The sequence below is a fragment of the Eutrigla gurnardus genome (genome assembly GCF_963514095.1).
Source record: "Eutrigla gurnardus genome assembly, chromosome: 5".
Lineage (NCBI taxonomy): Eukaryota > Metazoa > Chordata > Actinopteri > Perciformes > Triglidae > Eutrigla > Eutrigla gurnardus.
The window spans coordinates 1,087,900-1,110,256 of NC_139919.1; the positions used below are offsets into that span (position 1 = coordinate 1,087,900).

Below are 22,357 nucleotides of genomic sequence, written 5' to 3' on the forward strand. Positions count from 1 at the left end.
TTACCCTCTTCAATTTTTACTCCTTTTATTAATAGTTCGTTCAACGTCAGATTCTTCAATTTTGCATTTTTAGCTTTTCTTTTTCCGCAAGCCTTTTTGATCAATGCTAACTCAACCGGCGGCCGCAAGATTTGGCATATTAACTAACGCTTATACCTAAGCCACCCAAGGCCGAACTCAAGGAGAAGACAGCTGTTGAACTAAGACGGACTACGGCAAAGACGGACGCCCGCTACGAAACTACCGCAGATCGGCGCTAACGGTTCCCTCGGTCCACGGCAAGGAAGATACCTCCGGGTCTACGTCACCGACAGGAACAGCGACCGCTTGGAGTTTCAGTAAGCCGAGAAGAAGCGTCCAAAAGTAAGACCGAATCCGCATTCAACAGTAATGACCGAGTTGCAGGGTGAAACTAAGTATAGCGTCTGTTAATATCTAATATCTGTGAGGTCATTTATCCCATTATTCACTTTTCCCTCTTACTAAGGAGTCCAAATTCTTAGGAAGAACACACTCGCCTTTATCGCCAAACGTGCTAGATAAGCTGTTAATCACATTTCCAGTTATATTTCTGGCGTTGTATTGGTGTTTTGTTTATTACATCTGTTATTGTTTTATTCACTTTTGTTTAATCCCTAGTTAATCAATAAATTCACCTAAAGCATAAAGTCGTTGTCCGTGGATATCTCTTTTGTGCAGAATACAAAGATCCCTATTTCAAGAACTTATGATCTAAGGAATGAGACTGATTTATTAAATGATATTGATTAATTGTGAATTAAGGAATAAGTGGTCATTAGAATCATTAACGTGAATTCTATAAAGTTCTGTCTGACCAACAGATGGTGCCCCTTTTACGAGAGCAGGTATTGAAATTGTAGATTAATATACATTGATATACATATTTTAATATCGTAATTTCCTTACATACACAGTTTACGTAGGTACCACTAGGCATTAACCCTTATCATCCTACACTATATATATATATTGTGATATCATGAGAGGCTACACGACTCTCAGCGGGACAGCTCAAGTAGTGCGAGGACACAAGGTTAAAGTATAGTCAAAAAGATTTTAATACAGTCCGTGAGAAGGATCAACAAAACGTTCCAGTTTCAAAAACAAAAAAGGTTTAACAAAGGGGAAGGTTGCTCTTCAACAGTCTTAACTAAACAAAAGTCTCTTCAGCCACAAAATCATAATTCCTGATGGGCTCAGGTAAGTGTTCTCCTGTAAACGGCCACTCTTCAACCTTACTTTCAGTTAGCGCTGTAGCTCGTGGTCAAGTCAGCAGTCGGTCATCCAGGTAAGAATATCCAGTTTCAAGCTCCCAGTGTTCTTTGGTAGAGAGCTCAACTAGGAGCTTGTCTCCCCACACTCCTCTCTCCACTCACTGTGACCCAGCTGCTTAAAACAGCCCATCAGCTCATCCTGCACTGATCAGCCTCAGGTGTGTTAGCAGGTAGGGGTGGAACTCCCAACTCCACCAGCAGATGGAGCCATAGCTGTGTGGGGTTGCAGCCATCTTAGGGGGATATAGCGCCCCTCCAGGACACAGCCTCTCGTGACATCACACATCCTCCCCCTTGAGACCGACGTCCTCGTCGGGGGGAAGGAGGTGAAGAGGGCGTCGCGTCGGGAGAGGGCGTCCGCATTGCCGTGGCGCTTGCCAGCCCTATGGACAACAGAAAAGTTAAATGCTTGTAGGCTCAGAAACCATCTGGTAATCCTACTGTTAGTTTCCCTGTTCTTGGCCATCCACTGCAGAGGGGCATGATCAGACACCACCGTGAAATGTCTGCCCAGGAGGTAGAAGCGCAGGGACTCCAGGGCCCAGGTTACCGCCAAGCATTCTTTTTCCACAGTGGAATAATTTCTCTCTCTTGGAAGTAGCTTCCTGCTTAGGTATAGAATGGGATGTTCCTCACCGTCGTGTAGCTGGGTGAGTACAGCACCCAGACCCACCTCTGAAGCATCCGCCTAAACAATGAACTCTTTCTTGAAGTCTGGCGCCACCAGGATCGGACTGGAGCACAGAGCTCGTTTTAGGTTGACGAAGGCAGCCTCCGCCGCAGGGCTCCACCCCACCATTCGTGAATGGCGTTTGGTTGTCAATTCTGTTAGAGGTGCAGCTATGGTAGCAAAATCCATTGTGAAACGTCTGTAGTAGCTGGCTAAGCCTAAAAACAATCGCACCTGTTTCTTGGTGATGGGTTGTGGCCAATCCTGTATGGCCCGCAACTTGGCTTCCTGAGGCTTGACCAACCCCCGCCCAATGGTGTATCCCAGGTAGTTTGTCTCGCTGAAGGCCAGTCTGCACTTTTTTGGGTTCGCGGTGAGGCCTGCTTCCCTAAGCGAATCGATCACAGCTTGGACTCTGAGTAAGTGGCTGGCCCAATCTGGACTTTGTATGGCGACATCATCCAAATATGCCGCTGCGTACCTCCTGTGGGGAGCGAGGACCCGATCCATCAAGCGTTGGAACGTGGCAGGCGCCCCGTGGAGACCAAACGGAAGCCGGGTATACTGGTACAGCCCCTCCGGTGTGGCAAAGGCCGTCTTCTCCTTGGACGCCAGGGTCAGGGGCACCTGCCAGTAGCCTTTTGTGAGATCAAGAGTGGTTAGGAAGCGAGCATGCCCTAAGGAGTCTATTAAATCATCGACACGAGGCATTGGGTATGCATCAAATTCAGACACTTCGTTCAACTTCCGATAATCATTACAGAACCGTACTGACCCATCGGGTTTGGGAACCAGGACAATGGGACCCGCTCAGGCACTTTGGGATTCCTCGATTACGCCCAGCTCCAGCATCTTCCTTACCTCCTCTTGAATAGCCATTTTACGAGCCTCTGGTACCCGGTAAGGGCGTTGGTTTACCGTTTGGCCGGGCCTGGTGCGGATCTCATGTTGGATCACCTCTGTGTGCCCGGGGAGGGAGGAAAACACATCTCTGTTGCGATCCACCAGCTCCAGGGCCATCTGCCGTTGATGTGGGGACAGGCTTGGACCCACCTGAACCTCCTCTCTCACCGGTTCCTTGAACTCTGTGGGGGGTAGATGACTGAACAGCGCCTCCCTGGCGTGCCACTTCTTTAAGAGGTTAACATGGTAAATCTGTTCAGGTTTTCTTTTATCAGGTTGCCTCACCTTGTAGTTTACCTCTCCCACACGTTCCATGACCTCATATGGTCCTTGCCAGGTAGCCAGGAATTTGCACTCAACGGTTGGCACCAGGACCAGCACTCTGTCCCCCGGATTAAACTCTCTGGGTTGAGCAGGCCGGTTGTAGGAGGCTTGCTGTTGCCGTTGGGCGGTCTCCATGTGTTCACGTATTATGGGATAGATGGCCTTCATTCTCTCTCTCATGGCTCCCACATGCTCGATCAGGGTCCGCTGACGGCATGGCTGGTCCTCCCAGGCCTCCTTGGCGATGTCCAGCAGTCCTCTGGGTCTGTAGGAAAGCAAGAGCTCAAAGTGTGAAAAACCAGTCGAAGATTGAGGTACCTCTCTCACCGCAAACAGTAGGTATGGTAGCAGCTGATCCCAGTTGCGGCCATCTTCCCCGACCGCCTTCCGTAGCATGGACTTTAGCGTTTTGTTAAAACGTTCAACCAACCCGTCCGTCTGGGGGTGGTAGACGGACGTTCTCAGCTGTTTGATCCTCAGCAGGGAACAGAGTTCTTTCATCACCCTGGACATGAATGGACTCCCTTGGTCCGTCAAAATCTCCTTCGGGATCCCCAGACTGGTTGAGAGGAGGAACAGCTCCTTGGCGATTTGTCTGGATGTGGCTTTCCTCAGCGGGATGGCCTCTGGGTATTGTGTGGCGTAGTCCAGGATGACCAGGATGTACTGATGCCCCCTGGAACTTTTCGGTAAGGGCCCAACTATGTCCAGTCCAATCCTCTCAAAAGGAGTTTCGATGATGGGCAAGGGGATGAGCGGGTTTCTATATGTGGGCTTTGGCGCCACCCGCTGACATTCAGGACAACTACGACAGTGGTTCTCTATCTCTTTATGTAGCCCCGGCCAAAAGAAGCGTTGCAAGACCCTTTCCTTAGTCTTCTCTACTCCTAGGTGGCCTCCTAGGGGGTGCGTGTGGGCTAGGTTGAGTACGGTGTCTCGGTGGGGCTGTGGTACAAGGAGCTGTTCATGCACTTCATCATTTTTCTTTACCACCTGATACACTAAACCCCGGCTTACTGCAAAATGGGGATAAGTAGGGCCGGCCCTATCTCCTAGCACTACTCCTTCTAGCACCTGCACATTTCTTAAGGCATTTGCAAGAGTGGGATCTTGTAACTGGGCTGTACCATACTGGCCTGTGAGAGGGAGACGCTCCTTGGCACCTTGGACGTCTTCCTCACTGGAAATCAGGGCACTTTCCGGGGCCATGTTCCCTTCCTCTGTGTCTGGGCCAGTCTCTGTGTTAGCCTGGGCACCTGCCATTCCTGCAAGAGCACAGGCTGGAGTGAGTGGACCTGAGGGTTGAACTTGATTATTCTCAGGATGAGTCTTACCTCTCCGCCACCGAGGTACTCGGGTTAGCCTCTCCTGAGTCTCTCTCCAGAGCGGGTGAAAGGCAGGGCAGTCTCGTCCAATTAGGACAGGTACGGGTAGGGAGTCCACCACCCCTGCCACTGTGAGTATGGTTCCCCGGGTGGTAGTCAGTGTGAGTTCCGTGGTGGGGTAGTCTCTGGTGTCTCCGTGGACACAGGAAACGGGAAGGACTTCCCCTGGGGTCAGACACAATGGATCCACCAGGTCCTTACGCACCAGGGTGACCCGGCTACCTGAGTCGAGTAAGGCCTCCACGTCGTGGTGATTCACCGTCACCGGGCAGGTGGGAGGTCGTTCTGGGGCGCCATCTACGACACCCACAAGGGAGGCAAAAAGGTGGGCGGGCGGTGAGCTGGAGGACTCAGCAGTGGGCATCGGCTCATCCGCTGGTTTCCCACACTGCCAGGAGATGTGTCCCATCTCCCCACATCGATAACACTGTCGGGTTTCACTCTCCCGGTGCACTCTTCCTGGCCCCAGCTGGGCTCGGGCTCCCCCTGGAGCCTGGGCAGCTCCTGAAGTGGCTGGGGTGAAGACCTTGGGGTTCTTTGGCCGGGCTCCTCCCATCCGTGGTGGGGAAACACTCCTGGGTTCCTTTCTGGAAGCACGTAGCATATCCGCCGTGGCCTGGTATTTTTCTACAGCTTCCACGGTTAGTTCGGCTGTGGTCAAGGCCTGCTGACTGATGAACCGCTTCGCCTCGTACGGCAGGGCCCGCAAGTAGTGATCCACCACAATGGTCTCCACCACGGCTGCTGCTGTACTTTTCTCTGGCTCCAGCCATTTCAAGTTCGTGCATCTGCGCCCGGGGAGGCTGGTCTGGTTTGAAGGTCCAGTTGTGGAAGCGTTGGGCCATACCAAACTTGGTGAGCCCATTTCGGCTGAGGATCTCAGTCCTCAGAGCATCATAGTCCGTCACCTTGTCGGGGGGAAGGTCCCGGACCGCACTCAGCGACTCCCCCGCTAGGAAGGGGGCTAACAGTCCAACCCACTGTGCTTTGGGCCACATTTCCCTTGTGGCTGTGGCTTCAAAGGCGTGCAGGTACGCCTCAACGTCATCCGTAGCCCCCATCTTGGAGAGGAAGTCACTCGCCCTTGTTGGGCGCACATTACGAACAGCCATTTGTTTTTGCAGCTGTAATTCCTCCGTCTTCAGGTGGTTGGCTCTCTTCTGCTCCTCCAAGAGCGCCACGTTTGCTTGCGTCTGGGCTTGCTGGCTAGCAAGGAGGGCTTTCAAAATTTCCTCCATTTTGTTGTGTGGGGGACCTACGGCCAATTTGGAAAACTGGGTGATCAAATTTTTTGTGTCCTCCTCTGACATGCACTATTAACGTTTGAGCACTGCCCGCATTCTCCACCATATGTGATATCATGAGAGGCTACACGGCTCTCAGCGGGACAGCTCAAGTAGTGCGAGGACACAAGGTTAAAGTATAGTCAAAAAGATTTTAATACAGTCCGTGAGAAGGATCAACAAAACGTTCCAGTTTCAAAAACAAAAAAGGTTTAACAAAGGGGAAGGTTGCTCTTCAACAGTCTTAACTAAACAAAAGTCTCTTCAGCCACAAAATCATAATTCCTGATGGGCTCAGGTAAGTGTTCTCCTGTAAACGGCCACTCTTCAACCTTACTTTCAGTTAGCGCTGTAGCTCGTGGTCAAGTCAGCAGTCGGTCATCCAGGTAAGAATATCCAGTTTCAAGCTCCCAGTGTTCTTTGGTAGAGAGCTCAACTAGGAGCTTGTCTCCCCACACTCCTCTCTCCACTCACTGTGACCCAGCTGCTTAAAACAGCCCATCAGCTCATCCTGCACTGATCAGCCTCAGGTGTGTTAGCAGGTAGGGGTGGAACTCCCAACTCCACCAGCAGATGGAGCCATAGCTGTGTGGGGTTGCAGCCATCTTAGGGGGATATAGCGCCCCTCCAGGACACAGCCTCTCGTGACATCACAATATATATATAAGCCCTAATATATATATATATATTAGGGCCAGGACTCGATAAAAAAAATGATTCTAATTAATTAGAGGCTTTGTAATTAATTAATCCAAATTAATCGCATTTTAATAGCATATAAATATTTGACCTGAGAACAGTGAGAAGTAATTTTTTTCACATGGATTTTTAGTATACCATTGAATAATGACTGAATACATAAGCTTAAGCAACAAAATATTGTTTATTTTTGTTCAACCAAGTCCAACAGACCAGTGCAATTTTTGCCATTTTATTTATCCGTTCAGAGAGAGAGAGAGAGACACACACACACACACACAGACAGAGAGGGTGTGTATGGTCCCACATAGCAGTGACATTTGGCCCAGATTTGGCATGAAGCTGGCACAGGTGGCATTCAGTCGGCACTGGCATAAGGCATGTGAACCAAACATGGCCCAAGTGTGGCAAAGGTGGCACTGTCTTGACTCTGGCAGACAAGATGTGGGCCAGTTGTTGAGTGTAGTATTCGGCCCACATATCAAATCAGAACGCTGGGCCACATAATGTGAGTGTGGACTCAACCACCCTTAAAATGAAGTTTGAGATATTTTTGAGTGAGTTGTTTACCCCCGTCTGGGGTCTGGGGTATAATTGGCCGTTTTTTTAACTATTTCTGATTTTGCCATTATATTTAACCTTAAAAACGATTTACCTTGCCCTACCTTTGGTGTCATTATTTTCAGCACAACGTGATATGTGTGACTGTACAGTTATTTCATTTGAACACAATGGACCTAAAAATCACAAAAAAACATAAAATCAGAGAAGGAAAAGGTTAGATTTTTTTACTGTGAAAACCAGAAAAACATTTTTATTAATGAAGAGCTGCTCCACATTCAGCAGTCTCCTCATTGACTCACAAAACAAAAAAAACAATTACACCAAACACTACATAACACACTAACTATAGAGTGGCGAAGCCCCGCTCCTTCCGCTAGACTTGAAAAATAAAAACAAATCTGGACGCATGAGCGGGAGAGAGAGAGAGTGAAACATGCCACCTAACGTATTGAACCAAAAAGAGAGAGAGAGAGAGAGAGAGAGAGAGAGAGAGAGAGAGAGAGAGAGAGACAGCGCGAGAGAGAGCGCGAGAACAGCCCAGTAGACGTCACCGGAAACACCATCCCGTGTCTGGCTGTCGAGTGAGTCCGCCTGCCGGCATTGTTGACTGTGCCCACGCACGCCGGTGAGGCATCCAACAAAGACGTGGTGAGTGAAATGCATCTATTTTATGTTTCCAATAACGTTTGTTTTTGAGACAGTGCATTGGCAGTTGGCATACAAAGACAATTTCTGAGTCTAGCTTGAATGTTATCAAGGCGCTAACGTCTAGCTTGAATTTTATCAAGGCGCTAACGTCTAGCTATGTGGCTAACTGTACTGTTTAGCTGTTAAACTTTTCGGCTGGCCTGGAAATGACAAATTGCCTTAACTCCAACATAATTGGATTTAGTCGAAGACTCGCAGTTATACGAATATTCAAATGCATGCTATAATATCTTAAATTTGTCACTTGTGCCAGTTGTTGTGTCTGGTTTCACATATTGTGAGACTGAGCGGTTATGTCAAGTCGCCACCCGCGTTATTAAACAAACATGGGAGTGGAGCATCAAATCTTTCTGTGCAGCAACCTGCGACAGGCAGGTTGGACGTGGTTTTAACCTGCTGTACAGATGCCGTCTTTGCATGCCTGTTTACTGTGCATATAAGTTTAGTGATATGCAGTTGGTTATGCAGTCTTTGAAAGCTCAGGTCATATAAACTTATTGAATGGATGAACTGTGTGATTTTAGCTGCATGATCCTAGTGTTGGGGACCTAACCGTTAGGACTACACAATGCGGCCTACAAAGCCTACACATGCGGCCAGAACAAAGGGATAAAGGGGATTAAAAACTACACCGCCATTTTAGTTTCACATCTCACCCAGGTGAGAAATGTGACGTCACACAACTGGTGCCCTATTGGCTGACAACTGCAGGTACCCCAGGGGGTCCCCGGCAGCAGCCGTGAGCTTTATAAACCGAAGCCGCCTGGAGAACGCTCTCTTACTCTTACTCTGGCGTCTCTTCCTACAACCAACGCAACACCACGTTGCAACGGGAGGCGACCCCTCCTGCAGCGCACCGCTGCAACAAGAGGAACCAAGCCGGTTCCTGCCTTCCAGCTACCAGACGCTGTCTGAAGTAAGCTGACTAAATCGCCAAGCCGCGATTATATTGCTGCCGCGGAAGAAAGAAACACAAACTGTTTTCTTTATACGAGTTTGATCAACGAGAGGAAACCCGCTCCGCTCTCGCCTGGACTGAGCCGACTCATCACGTCCCCCGCTGACGCCGGGGCCCATGAACTACCGCCGCGTTACGGAACGCCGTCATCGCCAGGACGGACTCGCAGCTTATGCAACGACACCAGTAAGAGGCTATCAGTCTGGGCAGAGACATAAGTGATAGTGCAGGATATGCTTGTAATTCTTGTTAACGTGTTTTAAGTTTTGATCACGGACCGCCGAGTCCGGTGCTTTCCGTGTTGTATTTGAATGCTGATTGTATACCCACGCCGCTGGGTTGATTTCTGTAAACAGTGTTTTTGACTAAACCTCAGCCATACTCGCGAGCCCGGTAAGCGTCTACTACCAGTTAAGAGACCGGTCCCGTTGAATGGACGCCAGTTCATTCACGCGCCCGTGTGGTAGTAACACGCCTCCCGAGCCTTAGAGTATTGCGCGCACATTCTCCCCCTCTCTTTGTTTGTGTCCCACTAACGCACACACACACATTCGCCGCCCGCACATATCCTCCGCCAGCTGTTTCCAGCTACGAACGTTGAGGACATAGCTCCACCTCTCGCTCTCTCTCTCTCTCGCTCTCTCCCTCTCGCGATCCTGTCGGACGTCAGTGGCTCCGCCCCTGAACGCTGTGAGGAATAGCTCCATCTGGTGGTCGCGCCCGACCATATCTCTCTCTCCCTCTCTCTACACACACGCACACACACGCACACGCACGCACACACACACACACACACTCCACGTGTGTCTCCTTCTGTAGCTTAGTTTTGTGTGTTAGGTAGTTAGGTAATAAGGCTTTGTTAATTGCAGTATTATTGATTGTGATCATTATTACTGATTTTAATTAATCTTATTATATTATAACTAGCGGTCTCTTGTGCTTGTTGTGTATATGTCACTGGATAACAGCAGGTTGTGAAGGCTAGTGCTTGAATTTCACGCCTTTTTAATTGTTAGATTGTTTTTATGCTTCTATGCCAATGATCCCGATGATTGGCATGTGAGTATAAAACCTTTATATTGAGACTGAATACAGTTTTAGGTTATCTTTTCCCTGATCCCAGGGTGGTGCCCCGTTTATTCATGATGATATCATGATAATATATTAAATATAATCATTAATATCGATAATCATATTGACATTAATAATTAACTGTTGATAACCAAATCTGCTCCTGCTACAACCCCAACACTAGATTCACACTGATTTATTTCAATGTGAAAACTTTCACAAGGTTGCTGTAGTGTGTTGCAGTGCCTCTGTTTCAATGAAGTATTTATATAAATAATTTTCAAGCAAATTGTGTTTACACAGTACTATGTTGTTTTTAACTGTTTGAGGTCTGCGCAGCCATGTACAGTATTACTGAAAATATCATTTTTTTCTTTCTTTTTTCTAGATGACTACAATGTGTAACGTAGGGTTGGCGAGAAGCTTAGCCACGGATGCTAATAGCTCAGCTCCAGCACGAAAGAAAGTTGTGAGGCCGGAGACGAAGTGGAGGGATTTCCGCACTGTACATTTATTCACAGATACAGACCATACAAGCCAGGTCTCACAGCATAAAGTATTACCCTCAGCAAAACAATAAACGGAGCAAGAAGTAGTTCGTGACCTGTAGCCTTCACCAGCGTCCACATTACTGAAGTCAAGGAAGTCGACTAGTGGAGAAAGGTGATATCAAGTGACCAAACAAAAGGAGGCGCCACCGTGTGGCGTTAACTGGTAGTGCACTGTTATACTCTGGCTGTTACAAATGCAGCTTGGCGTAAACTCCCTCAAGCTGTCGATCATACTGACCTTGGAAGTGATGGAGGGGACTCTCCAATTTCATTCAAAAGAAAAAGCTTGTAGGCCATTTCAATTGTTGTTTTTTAATCTGTGGTGCACAACATTTGAAAATAGTCAAATTTTTAATGAAATTATTCAATTGTTTTTAGACGCAAGAACATTTTATTCCCTGGAGAGGAAGATGACGACGATGAGAATGATATGAATGGCATCAGGAACTTGACAGTCAAGAAAGGGGTAAGAGGCATCAATCCCTATTTAAATGATGATCTATTTTGTTACAACAGATAGTAGTACTAAGATTTGATTTGATTTTTTTAACAGATTGGATTCATTGCCGAATGCTCCAATGATCACTGGGCATATCCACCTTGCTGACAGTCGTGACCTCCATCAAAGCAACCGCTGACCGTCTTTAAATGTGCAGAGAACTGGTTCATGTGTCACAGGGCAGAGTTTTGTTTTATCATGTTTTATGTTTGTGTTGATTTTGGTTTGCTGTGTTTACATTATTCCAGTTGTGTTTTGCATGTTTATTCATTTTTTTCTTTTCACCTTGGTTTTATTGTATACTTTTATTTTGAAATGGTATTTGTGTGTGTTGATGCTGTTTTTTTACTTCCGCCACTGTGACCCCGCTCCTGGTCCTTGTTCATGCACTGACAGTGCTCATAAAGGTGCAGAGTCCTGGTTCATGGACTAGTATCTAAATGTGCAGAGTCCTGGTTCATAGACTAGTATTAAATGTGCAGAGTCCTAGTTCATAGACTAGTATCTAAATGTGTAGAGTCCTGGTTCATGTACTGACGGTATTTAAATTAGGGCTGCAACGATTCGTCGATGTTGTCGACAAAAATCGATAATAGAAAGTGTCGACAATGAATTCCATTGTCGACAATTGTCGCCAGACGTGTTTTTCCAACGGAGTGAGGCATCTCACTTCATTACAATCTCTGCCGAGAGTCGCACATGCGCAATAGCGTCTCTGCCGAGCGGTAAAGCATACAGAAATGGCGGCGTCCTGCACAGCAGCTACGCGTACCAAAACGTCTAAAGTTTGGGAGCATTTTAGCCTGGATACGGCGAAAAAAAAGATTACTTGCAAGGTTTGCAAAGCAGACCTTGCGCATCACGGCAGCACCTCGGTTATGCACGAACATTTAAAGAGAAAGCACGTCGGACAGTTGATCGAAACGGAGTCTGACTCGCCTCGGTAAGATTCAAGTAACATTCAAGCCAATACGTTTTGTTTTTGATGTACATTGTACATTTTATAAGCATGTTTTCGATTTAAAAGAGAGCTTTAACGTTATGCCTGACTGTGCCTGACAAAAGTATTTTAAATTAAATGCATGCAGTCCGAAGAAGAGAGCCACCATGGACCCCTTTCTGCAAAAGAAGCAGACGTGCAGGGGGAAAGTCAGCACTGGATAACCTGCTTCAGTCTAACACTGACAGTCTGAGTGAGGAAGAGTGGGAAACCCAGGAGGACAAAAAAATCCAAATGGTGAGGAGGGAAGTTCAGATGTTCTTCAATCTTCACAGAACCAATAGCCAAAAAGGATGACCCTCTCAGCTGGTGGAGAGAAAATGAGGGGCGTTTTCCCACACTGTCAAACCTAGCAAGATCTCTTCTGTGCATTCCTGCAACATCCACCCCGGCAGAGCGAATCTTCTCAGCAGCAGGAAATATCTGCTCCCAGAAGAGAGCAAGCCTCACACGAGACCATGTGGATATGCTGACTTTCCTTAGTATGAATAAACTGAACGACATAGCCTGAGCCTGATTTTAAACCTGGTCTGTCCACCATGACAGGTTTGTGTCCAGGTTGTATCACAAAGTCCATGTTTACAACTTGAATTTGGACAACTCTAAATGCTTTATTTTCAGCTGTGTATCTACAAACGTCAGTCGTTAAAACCGTTAAATTTCAGAATTGTAAAGTTCTTTTGCAACAGACTGTGCAGTTGACCACTGAATGTACTTCACAAAATGCACTTAATATTTGTTTTGTTTACTGTTTTACTGCTGCTAATGTGCCTGACCTTTAGTCTGGTTTTCACCATACTAAGGTCAATCTTTTAAGATTGAACATTAGTCTGGGGAAGCTGCGCTTTGTTTCTACTGCTCAAGAGGCGGGATCAATGGGCATCGTTCAAATGAACGATGCCCATTATGTTTCGTCATCGTCACGTCACCGGCCAATAGCGTGCCAGGAGAGAATGGCCGTTTCTGATTGGAGCCAAAGATTCTGGCAATGTAACAGCGAAAGTAAGCCTGAGGGTGTCCAGCCTAAACTGCCGAGCGAAATCCAAATTTCCCGGAAGTTCAGGCAGGGTTCACCCATCCTACCTGACCTTGGTTTACAGGAAAAAATGTTTACTTGATTTTAATTTATTATTTAATTTTTATAAAACCCATTTGCCTGTCCTTAAAAAATGGACAGAGGTTTATTTATTTATGGATTTATGTCTATACTGACCGAGCACTGTGCCTAATTGGTTTTAGATAGGACATTTTTATTTACTTTTTGTATGAACTGAACATCAGCAGCAAAGTTGAATAAAAGATGCATTTTTCATTGAAGTACCCATCTTTCTTGTGTTTATTATCATTTGCCACATAATTAAAGCAACCTCATGCTAAATTTAAGAAAAATTTAATAATTATCCGATTAGTCGACTAATCGTTTCAATAGTCGGTGACTAGTCGACTATTAAAATAGTCGTTAGTTGCAGCCCTAATTTAAATGTGCAGAGTCCTGGTTCATGTACTGGCAGTATTTAAATGTGAAGAGTCCTGGTTCATGGGTTCAATCTTAAAAATGCATGTGTACTGCATGTGATGGGTTTGAAAATAAATAAACATTTGTACTCATACTTGTTGAAGCTTTTTTTTTTAAAATCTGGATCGAATATGAAATCAAATATGGCACATAAATTAAGTGGCTGAGTTAAGGTTTAATTAAGGCAGATATCAGGAACCACATCTGCAAATCATTTGGCCCAGAATAGGGCCAGTTCTGGTTGTACAGTTTGGCTGAGTTACGGGCCTTATGTGGCCCAAGTTTTGGATGCCGGATGTGGGCTACTAAAGGACCGTAATTCATTGCTGTATGTGGTCCGAGTGCAAGTGGGTTGTGTGGCCCATCACCGGGCCCGACCAGTTTTGCTATGTGGGGTAGTAGACATTAGTAGTGTAGATATACAGTTGAAATACACATATTTGTTTATCTACTCTTTACATTTATTAAATGTATTGTCTCTTCCTTTTTCCCAGTGTTTTCCCAGCGAGTTTAGATACACAAATATCGCATTTGTCAATCGTGGTATTTTATTTTGAAAATTGCTTTTATTTTGAAAATTGACCGGATTGTCTCGTGTTTCTTTGTGTGATTTCCTGCCAGAATTGACTCGATCGCTCGCGGCGCTCCGCATCTGTTGTGAACTACACTATCGCTTAAAGGGATAGTTCGGAATTTTGGACATAAGACCTATTTCCCAACTCAGCCGGTGTGTTCGAGACGTCGGAGACGTTTTCAAGAAATTTCATTCAGTTCTTCTAGTTGCCGAGTTCGCTTGTGCTATGGCTAGCGCAAGTCAATCATTCTAGTTAGCGTGGCATTAAAAACACTCATACTGACTCCACAGTGCACCCGAGGCAAATCAATTGTAACGGCAGACTATCGATGTACATATCTGTGTTGATAGAATGTTTAATATAAAACCAACCTTGCATTTTTAAGGATTTATGTCTCAGCAGCAGCAGCAGCAGCAGCGTGTCATACTTCCTAGTAGGCTATGCCAGCGGCGGACTGATATCACCTAAGCACTAAGTTACCGGTTCTATAATAGTTTGTTTACCTGCTGTCATTGCTACAGACGCAGAGTAGCCTGCAGTGCTAGTTTCTTCAATCTCACAGAAATGGTCACTTTTGGAGAATATACTGAAACTTTTGAAAGTGAGTTTTTTTTCCACCCAAACCCAACCGTACGAGCCTGAATATACAGAGGAAGAATTGCACGAGAGCATAGCCGTGGGAAGTGGGGGTGCGGCAGAATGTTGATTATTCTATCAACACAGATATGTACATCGACAGTCTAGTGTTTTAATTGATTTGCCTCGGGTCCACTGTGGAGTCGGTATGAGTGTTCTTAATGTTTAAAGTCTTAAAATATATAAGAAGGCTCCCCGTAATGCCAGAGCAGCCTGCTACTCATCTTTAATAGAGGAAAATAAAAACAACCCTAGATTTCTTTTCAGTACTGTAGCCAGGCTGACAAAGAGTCACAGCTCTACTGAGCCATGCATTCCTAGAGATCTTAGTAGTAACGACTTTATGAACTTTTTTAATGATAAAATTCTAGCAATCCGCGACAAAATTACTTGCATCTTGCCTTCAATTGGAACCGCATTACCCTCAAACTCAGGAGTTTTAGAACTAGCATTAAGACCTGATATATATTTAGACTGCTTTTCTCCAATTAACCTAAACCAACTAACGTCAATGATCTCTTCTTCTAAACCTTCAACCTGTCTCCTAGACCCGATACCAACCAGGCTACTGAAAGAAGTCTTACCCTTAGTTAGCGCGTCGCTATTAGATATGATCAATGTGTCTTTATTAACAGGCTATGAGCCACAGTCATTTAAAGTAGCTGTAATTAAACCTCTTCTTAAGAAGCCTACTCTAGATCCAGGGGTTTTAGCAAACTACAGACCAATATCAAATCTTCCTTTTCTCTCTAAGATCCTTGAGAAAGTAGTCGCCAATCAGCTGTGTGACTTTCTCAACAATAACAGTCTACTTGAGGAATTCCAGTCAGGATTTAGAGTACATCATAGTACAGAGACAGCTCTGGTGAAAATTACAAATGACCTTCTTATTGCTTCTGACAAAGGACTGGTTTCTGTACTTGTTCTGCTAGATCTTAGTGCTGCATTTGACACCATTAACCATGAGATTCTAATATGTAGACTGGAAAAATTAATTGGCATCAAAGGAACCGCATTAAGCTGGTTTAAGTCCTATTTATCCAATCGATCTCAGTTTGTGCATGTCAATGAAAAATCCTCCAGGCACACTGAAGTTAAATATGGTGTTCCTCAAGGTTCTGTGCTCGGACCAATTCTTTTCAACTTATATATGCTTCCTTTAGGCAACATTATTAGAGGACACTCTATAAACTTCCATTGTTATGCTGATGATACTCAGTTATATCTATTGATCAAGCCTGAAGAAACCAATCAGCTAGTTAAACTCCAGGCTTGTGTTGATGACATAAAATCCTGGATGACCTGCAATTTCCTGATGTTAAACTCCGATAAAACGGAAGTTATTGTACTTGGGCCTAAACTCCTCCGAAGCTCGCTGTCTAAAGATATAGCAACTATTGATGGGATTGCCATCGCCTCAAATGCTACTGTAAGAAACCTTGGAGTTATCTTTGATCAGGACCTGTCCTTTGACTCGCATATTAAACAAACCACGAGGACAGCCTACTTTCACCTGCGTAACATTACTAAAATTAGGCAAATGCTGTCTCAAAAAGATGCAGAAAAACTCGTCCATGCATTTGTTACCTCAAGGCTGGACTATTGTAATTCTTTATTATCAGGCTGCTCTAGTAAGTAAGTAAGTAAGTAAGCTTTATTTGTACAGCGCCTTTCACAGACCAGGGTCACAAAGCGCTTCACAGTTAAAACAAAAACAATAACAATACACAGTTAAGAAGTACATACAAATTTAAGTTTAAAAGGCCAAGACAACTAGGTGACAATCATAGCAGCCCCAAGACAGCTAAGCAAAAGCATGAGCAAACAAATAGGTCTTTAGTTGCTTTTTGAAGGAGTCAACAGACTCCATTGAACGCAGAGAGAGCGGAAGATCGTTCCAGAGCCTGGGGGCAACAGCCTGGAAGGATCTGTCTCCTCTGGTCCGGAAACGAGTGCGTGACAACATCAGCAGATTCTGATCCACAGACCTCAGAGCCCGAGTTGGGGTGTAAGGCTGGATCAGATCACTGATGTAAGGCGGAGCCTGGCCATGCAAAGCTCTGAACGTTAAAACCAAAATTTTAAAATTGATCCTGGACGAAACTGGCAGCCAATGAAGAGCTTTAAGAATAGGGGTTATATGAGTCCTCCTATTGGTGCGAGTCAGAACTCTCGCTGCAGAGTTTTGCACTAACTGCAGGCGAGACAGCTCCTTTTTGTTTAGACAAGAAAACAAACTATTACAATAGTCTAAACGCGAAGACACAAATGCATGAGTGATCAGCTCCAAGTCATTTTGTGACACCATTTTCCTGAGTTTCGAAATTTTCCTCAGTTGAAAAAAGCAATTTTTGGTCAGCTGTTTACAGTGCTGCACTAATGACATGTCTTTGTCAAACACAACCCCCAGGTTTCTTAGGCTCGGTTTGACAGACTGGCCCAAGTCACCCAGGTACTGGTTAATCCCTGGAATGGAATCATCAGGGGCAATAACCAGTGTTTCTGTTTTGTCCACATTAATAAATCTCTTAAATCTCTCCAGCTGGTCCAGAATGCTGCAGCTCGTGTTCTGACTAAAACCAGAAGAAGGGATCACATTTCTCCTGTATTAGCTTCTCTGCACTGGCTCCCAGTAAAATCCAGAATAGAATTTAAAATCCTTCTCCTCACTTACAAGGCTCTTAATGGTCAGGCACCATCATATCTTAAAGAGCTCATTAAACCCTACTGTCCTCCTAGAGCACTACGCTCTCAGAATAAAGGGTTACTTGTAGTTCCTAAAGTCTCTAAAATTAGAACAGGGGCCAGAGCTTTCAGCCATCAAGCTCCTCTTCTGTGGAACCGTCTTCCGGTTCTGGTTCGTGAGGCAGACACTGTTCCCACATTTAAGAGTAGGCTTAAAACATTTCTCTTTGACACTGCCTATAGCTAGGGCTGGCTCAGGTTTGCCCTGAGCCAGCTCTTGGTTAAGCTGCTATAGGCCTAGACTGCTGGGGGATTATAGTGACACACTGAGCCCCTCTCTCTCTCTATCTCTGTGTATGTTCCCCCGGAGTCCCTGTGCTCTCTTGCCTAGCAGGTCTCCCTGGACCGTGGTGGAACCTGGTCCGGACTGCACCGATGTTGTGGTCTTGTTTGCCTCTTACTGCCAGTATTTTTAATTAAAGTAATTGACTAAAATCGGCATCTCTACTGTCACTAACTTCACTACTCCCGGGATCACTCCCGGGAGTCTGGCTATGTTTTCTGGTCCAGCAGAGTCCACTGAGGTCCTGACCGATTAGCAGACTGCTAACTGACCTGATGCTGGAAACACCACATTGTAGCTCCACCTGCCCGCTGTGTGACTGCTCAACTACTCCTGCTTTCTGGTCTACGGCGACGTGGTTGGGATGGATCCATCTCGGCTGTGCCTGCTGCCATGGACTACTACTGTTGATACTATTGCTTCTGTTAATACCACTACTACTGTTAATGCTACTACTACCATACTACCAACACCAAATGCAGTTGGAACCCAAGGGCCTGGGCTGCACGAGATTTCTGCCTAAAAGCCTATTAAGGCAGTTTTTTCTCGCCACTGTCGCTGTAACGCTTGCCCCTGGGTGATGTTGGGAATTTGAAATTGTGTTGACTTCTGTTGTGATTTGACACTATAAATAAAATTGAATTGAATTGAATGCCCTGCTAACTAGAACGATTGACTTGCGCTAGCCATAGCACAAGCGAACTCGGCAACTAGAAGAACTGAATGAAATTTCTTGAAAACGTCTCCAGACGTCTCGAACACACCGGCTGAGTTGGAAAATAGGTCTTATGTCCAAAATTCCGAACTATCCCTTTAACAAGGGCAGCGAAAGGAAGCGGGCTCCACTACGCGCCTATTCGCGGCGCTTCCGCGGCCGGTGTGAACTAGGCGTAATCGGTCCGCCTGAAACTCATCCGGTGAGAAACGTTCCGCGGTGCAAAAATAAGTGCGATTGTGCAATAACTTCATCTTAATTAACGCGTTAAAGTCCCGGCCCTAATCTATATACACTCAACAAAAATATAAACGCAACACTTTTGTTTTTGCTCCCATTTTTCATGAGATGGACTTAAAGATCTAAAATTCGTTCCAGATACACAATATTACCATTTCTCTCAAACATTGTTCACAAATCAGTCTAAATGTGTGATAGTGAGCACTTCTGCTTTGCTGAGATAATCCATCCCACCTCACAGGTGTGCCACATCAAGATGCTGATCTGACATCATGATTAGTGCACAGGTGTGCCTTAGACTGTCCAAAATAAAAGGCCACCCTGAAATTGCATTTTTTTGCTTTATTGGGGGTCTGGGGACTCAGAACCAGTCAGTATCTGGTGTGACCACCATTTGCCTCATGCAGTGCAACACATCTTCTTCGCATAGAGTTTATCAGATTGTCAATTGTGGCCTGTGGAATGTTGGTCCACTCCTCTTCAATGGCTGTGCAAAGTTGCTGGATATTAGTGGGAACTGGTACACGCTGTCGTGTACACCGGTCAAGCACATCCCAAACATGCTCAATGGGTGACATGTCCGGTGAGTATGCTGGCCATGCAAGAACTGGGACATTTTCAGCTTCCAAGAATTGTGTACAGATCCTTGCAAAATGGGGCCGTGCATTATATTGCTGAAACATGAGGTGATGTTCATGGATGTATGGCACAACAATGGGCCTCAGGATCTCATCACGGTATCTCTGTGCATTCAAAATGCCATCAATAAAATGCACCTGTGTTCTTCGTCCATAACAGATGCCTGCCCATACCATAACCCCACCACCACCATGGGCCACTCGATCCACAACATTGACATCAGCAAAGCGCTCACCCACACGTCTGCCATCTGCCCTGAACAATGTAAACCGAGATTCATCCGTGAAGAGAACACTTCTCCAACGTGCCAGACGCCATCGAATGTGAGCATTTGCCCACTCAAGTCTGTTACGGCGACGAGCTGGAGTCAGGTCAAGACCCCGATGAGGACGACGAGCATGCAGTTGAGCTTCCCTGAGACGGTTTCTGACAGTTTGTGCAGAAATTGTTTGGTTATGCAAACCAATTGTTTCAGCAGCTGTCTGAGTGGCTGGTCTCAGACGATCTTGGAGGTGAACCTGCTGGATGTGGAGGTCCTGGGCTGGTGTGGTTACACGTGGTCTGCGGTTGTGAGGCCGGTTGGATGTACTGCCATATTCTCTGAAACGCCTTTGGAGACGGCTTATGGTGGAGAAATGAACATTCAATGCACGAGCAACAGATCTGGTTGACATTCCTGCTGTCAGCATGCCAATTGCACGCTCCCTCAATGCTTGTGGCATCTGTGGCATTTTGCTGTAAGACAAAACTGCACATTTCAGAGTGGCCTTTTATTGTGGGCAGTATAAGGTACACCTGTGCACTAATCATGATGTCAGATCAGCATCTTGATGTGGCACACCTGTGAGGTGGGATGGATTATCTCAGCAAAGCAGAAGTGCTCACTATCACACATTTAGACAGATTTGTGAACAATGTTTGAGAGAAATGGTAATATTGTGTATCTGGAATGAATTTTAGATCTTTAAGTCCATCTCATGAAAAATGGGAGCAAAAACAAAAGTGTTGCGTTTGTAAAAGTGTTGCGTTTATATTTTTGTTGAGTGTATATATATATATGTGCAAAATCCCCACTCGTTTAATGAATAACCTGCGTGTCATCGCGCTGCTCCAACTCTGCCTGCCTAGAGCGCACCCGCATGACTGGTTCGCGGCCTCACCGAGCGAGGAAACCACCAGACCGCTACACTGACCCAAGGGGCTCCTCTAAGCGGACACCCCGCAGTCCTCGCATGTTGGCCATCACATTGATTCCCCCATCCTCACAGGGGCAACCACCGACACGGGCAGAGGAACGCCGTGGGCCATCGGATCGTGGAGAGGGTGAAACCAGACCCTCATCAGCTGAACCCACTGCCGGACCGGACTCAAATGCTCCTCCCCCCAGAGAAGTCAGCCAGCCGGACTCTGGATCAGTTCCCCAAGAACCAGGCACTGCCCTTAGGGGGCGAGCGGCAGGTGATGCGGGGTCACAGGCTCATGTGCCGAAGGCGTCACCGGAGGAAAGAGTTCAAATTCAGCCTGAGGGTCATGTGTCACCACGCCAGGCAGTGTCGAAGGAACAAAGGAGACCATCTCTACAGAGAAGCAGAGCCTCTGACACTAACAGTTCTGGGAGTAGCTGGTCCAGTAGATCCCCCTCTCAAACCTCGCTGAGCAACGCGCAGGCGGCCAAGTTGGAAGCAGGGAGGAAACTCCTGGCGTTGGAAGACTTAGAGGACGAGATAAAGGAAGAGAGGGAAATGGAGGCGAGATATCAACAGTTGGATGAACAGACCCGTGCGGCTCTGAAGGAGAGAGAGGGGCTGACCAGGAGGCTGTCAGAGGAGAGAAGGCTGCGCAAAGCAAGACGGGAGTTGAAGGAGGCCAGGCTCACCGTGGCAGTACTGGTCAAGGCGACTGAGGCAGAACAAGGACTGGACAGCCACCCCTCATGGGCTCCTCAGCAATCCAATGGGCCACCACAGTTGCAAAGTGACCGTGACCTGGAGCTAAGCCCCCTCCTCCAAGACGCTCCGAAAGATTCTACTCACACTTCTCAGCCTCTTCCTATCTCTATGCATACGACACTGACCCCATCACCTTACCGTCCCCTCCCAACAACTGGGAGACCGACAGGGCGGCACCCACGGCATGAGATGGTGCATGACGAGTCATACGTTCCCCTAACACGTCTAGAAACTGGCAGAGGAGGGGGAACATCACGCCCACCAGCACATGGCGGAGAGGGCCCGGGCCCAGTGAATCCAGGGTTGGCTGGTGGGGGAAGGCCAGACCACCCAGGGTCTCAGGAAGGCGAGGAACCAGGCTGCTCAGTGGCAGCCAGGGGTATGGAATGTCCGGCATCACTTGGAGTGGAGGAACCGTCGAGTCCGAGATCAGTGAGGAGGAGGGGAGCATCCCCCGAGCCTCCAGTGGACTCAGAGTCTCCGAATGATGAGCCGCTGGACCGTACTCTGCCTTCCTCAGGGATGGAGCATCACCCTGGGCCACCAGGGTTCTCCGAGCGTCAAACTGGTCACCAACTGCCACCCCCGGGGAGCCCAGGGGGTGACGACCCATCCCCAGCTGAAGGCCTAGGGCGACCAGTGATCCCGAGGGGTGAAACTCCCTGGCCCGTGGGAAGCAGAGGTCCGAATAGAGAAGCTGATATGATGGAGCTGTTAGTAGCATCAGCATATGGCATTCCCAAACTAAGGCTGCCTTACTTCGAGAGTGGCAGGGAGAGTGATTTCGTCTTGCTCGACATGGCCTTAGGAAATCTGGTGAGCGTCCATACCCATCTGTCAGAACATTTCAAGTTCCAAATCCTCCTAGACCATATAAAGCTCCCCAGTGCCTACAAGCTAGCCAAATCACACATGTATGCTAAAGATCCGTACAGCGCTGCCCTGGCTGCCCTGCAAACGAGATACGGACAACCGCGCCAGCTGGTCCAGGGTGAGATCAATAGCATCCTGAACACCCCGCCAATCAAGATGGGTGACAATGCCGCCTTTCAAGAATTCACCTTGTCGGTCAGAGCTCTTGTTGGGCTGTTAGAGACGGTAGAAGGCCAGCATGGCAGTGAACTGAAGTGTGGATCCCATGCAGACAAG

General features: G+C 46.8%; 2 protein-coding genes across 2 annotated transcripts in view; both read right to left on the reverse strand.

Annotated features, from left to right (window-relative positions):
• Positions 1-22,357, reverse strand: part of enpp6 (ectonucleotide pyrophosphatase/phosphodiesterase 6) — a 67,433-nt gene that overhangs the window by 10,950 nt on the left and 34,126 nt on the right. The gene's annotated exons all lie outside the window — the stretch shown is intronic.
• Positions 1,478-5,452, reverse strand: LOC311013462 (uncharacterized protein). Its single transcript, XM_084009556.1, has 3 exons — positions 4,527-5,452; positions 4,320-4,457; positions 1,478-2,603 (listed from the first exon to the last, which is right to left on the reverse strand). Exons 1-3 carry the CDS (start codon positions 5,440-5,442, stop codon positions 1,984-1,986), a joined length of 1,674 nt encoding a protein of 557 aa, XP_083865682.1. The 5' UTR covers positions 5,443-5,452; the 3' UTR covers positions 1,478-1,983.

Bases quoted from the DNA above. Each gene is read 5' to 3' on its own strand.
- LOC311013462 (XM_084009556.1), bottom strand. From the start codon at position 5,442: ATGGGCTCACCAAGTTTGGTATGGCCCAACGCTTCCACAACTGGACCT. The intron at 4,458-4,526 runs GTAAGACTCATC...GTGCTCTTGCAG, and splicing joins AGTACCTCGGTGGCGGAGAG to GAATGGCAGGTGCCCAGGCT. The intron at 2,604-4,319 runs GTACAGCCCAGT...ATCTCACAAAAG, and splicing joins CCCTCTCACAGGCCAGTATG to GCTACTGGCAGGTGCCCCTG.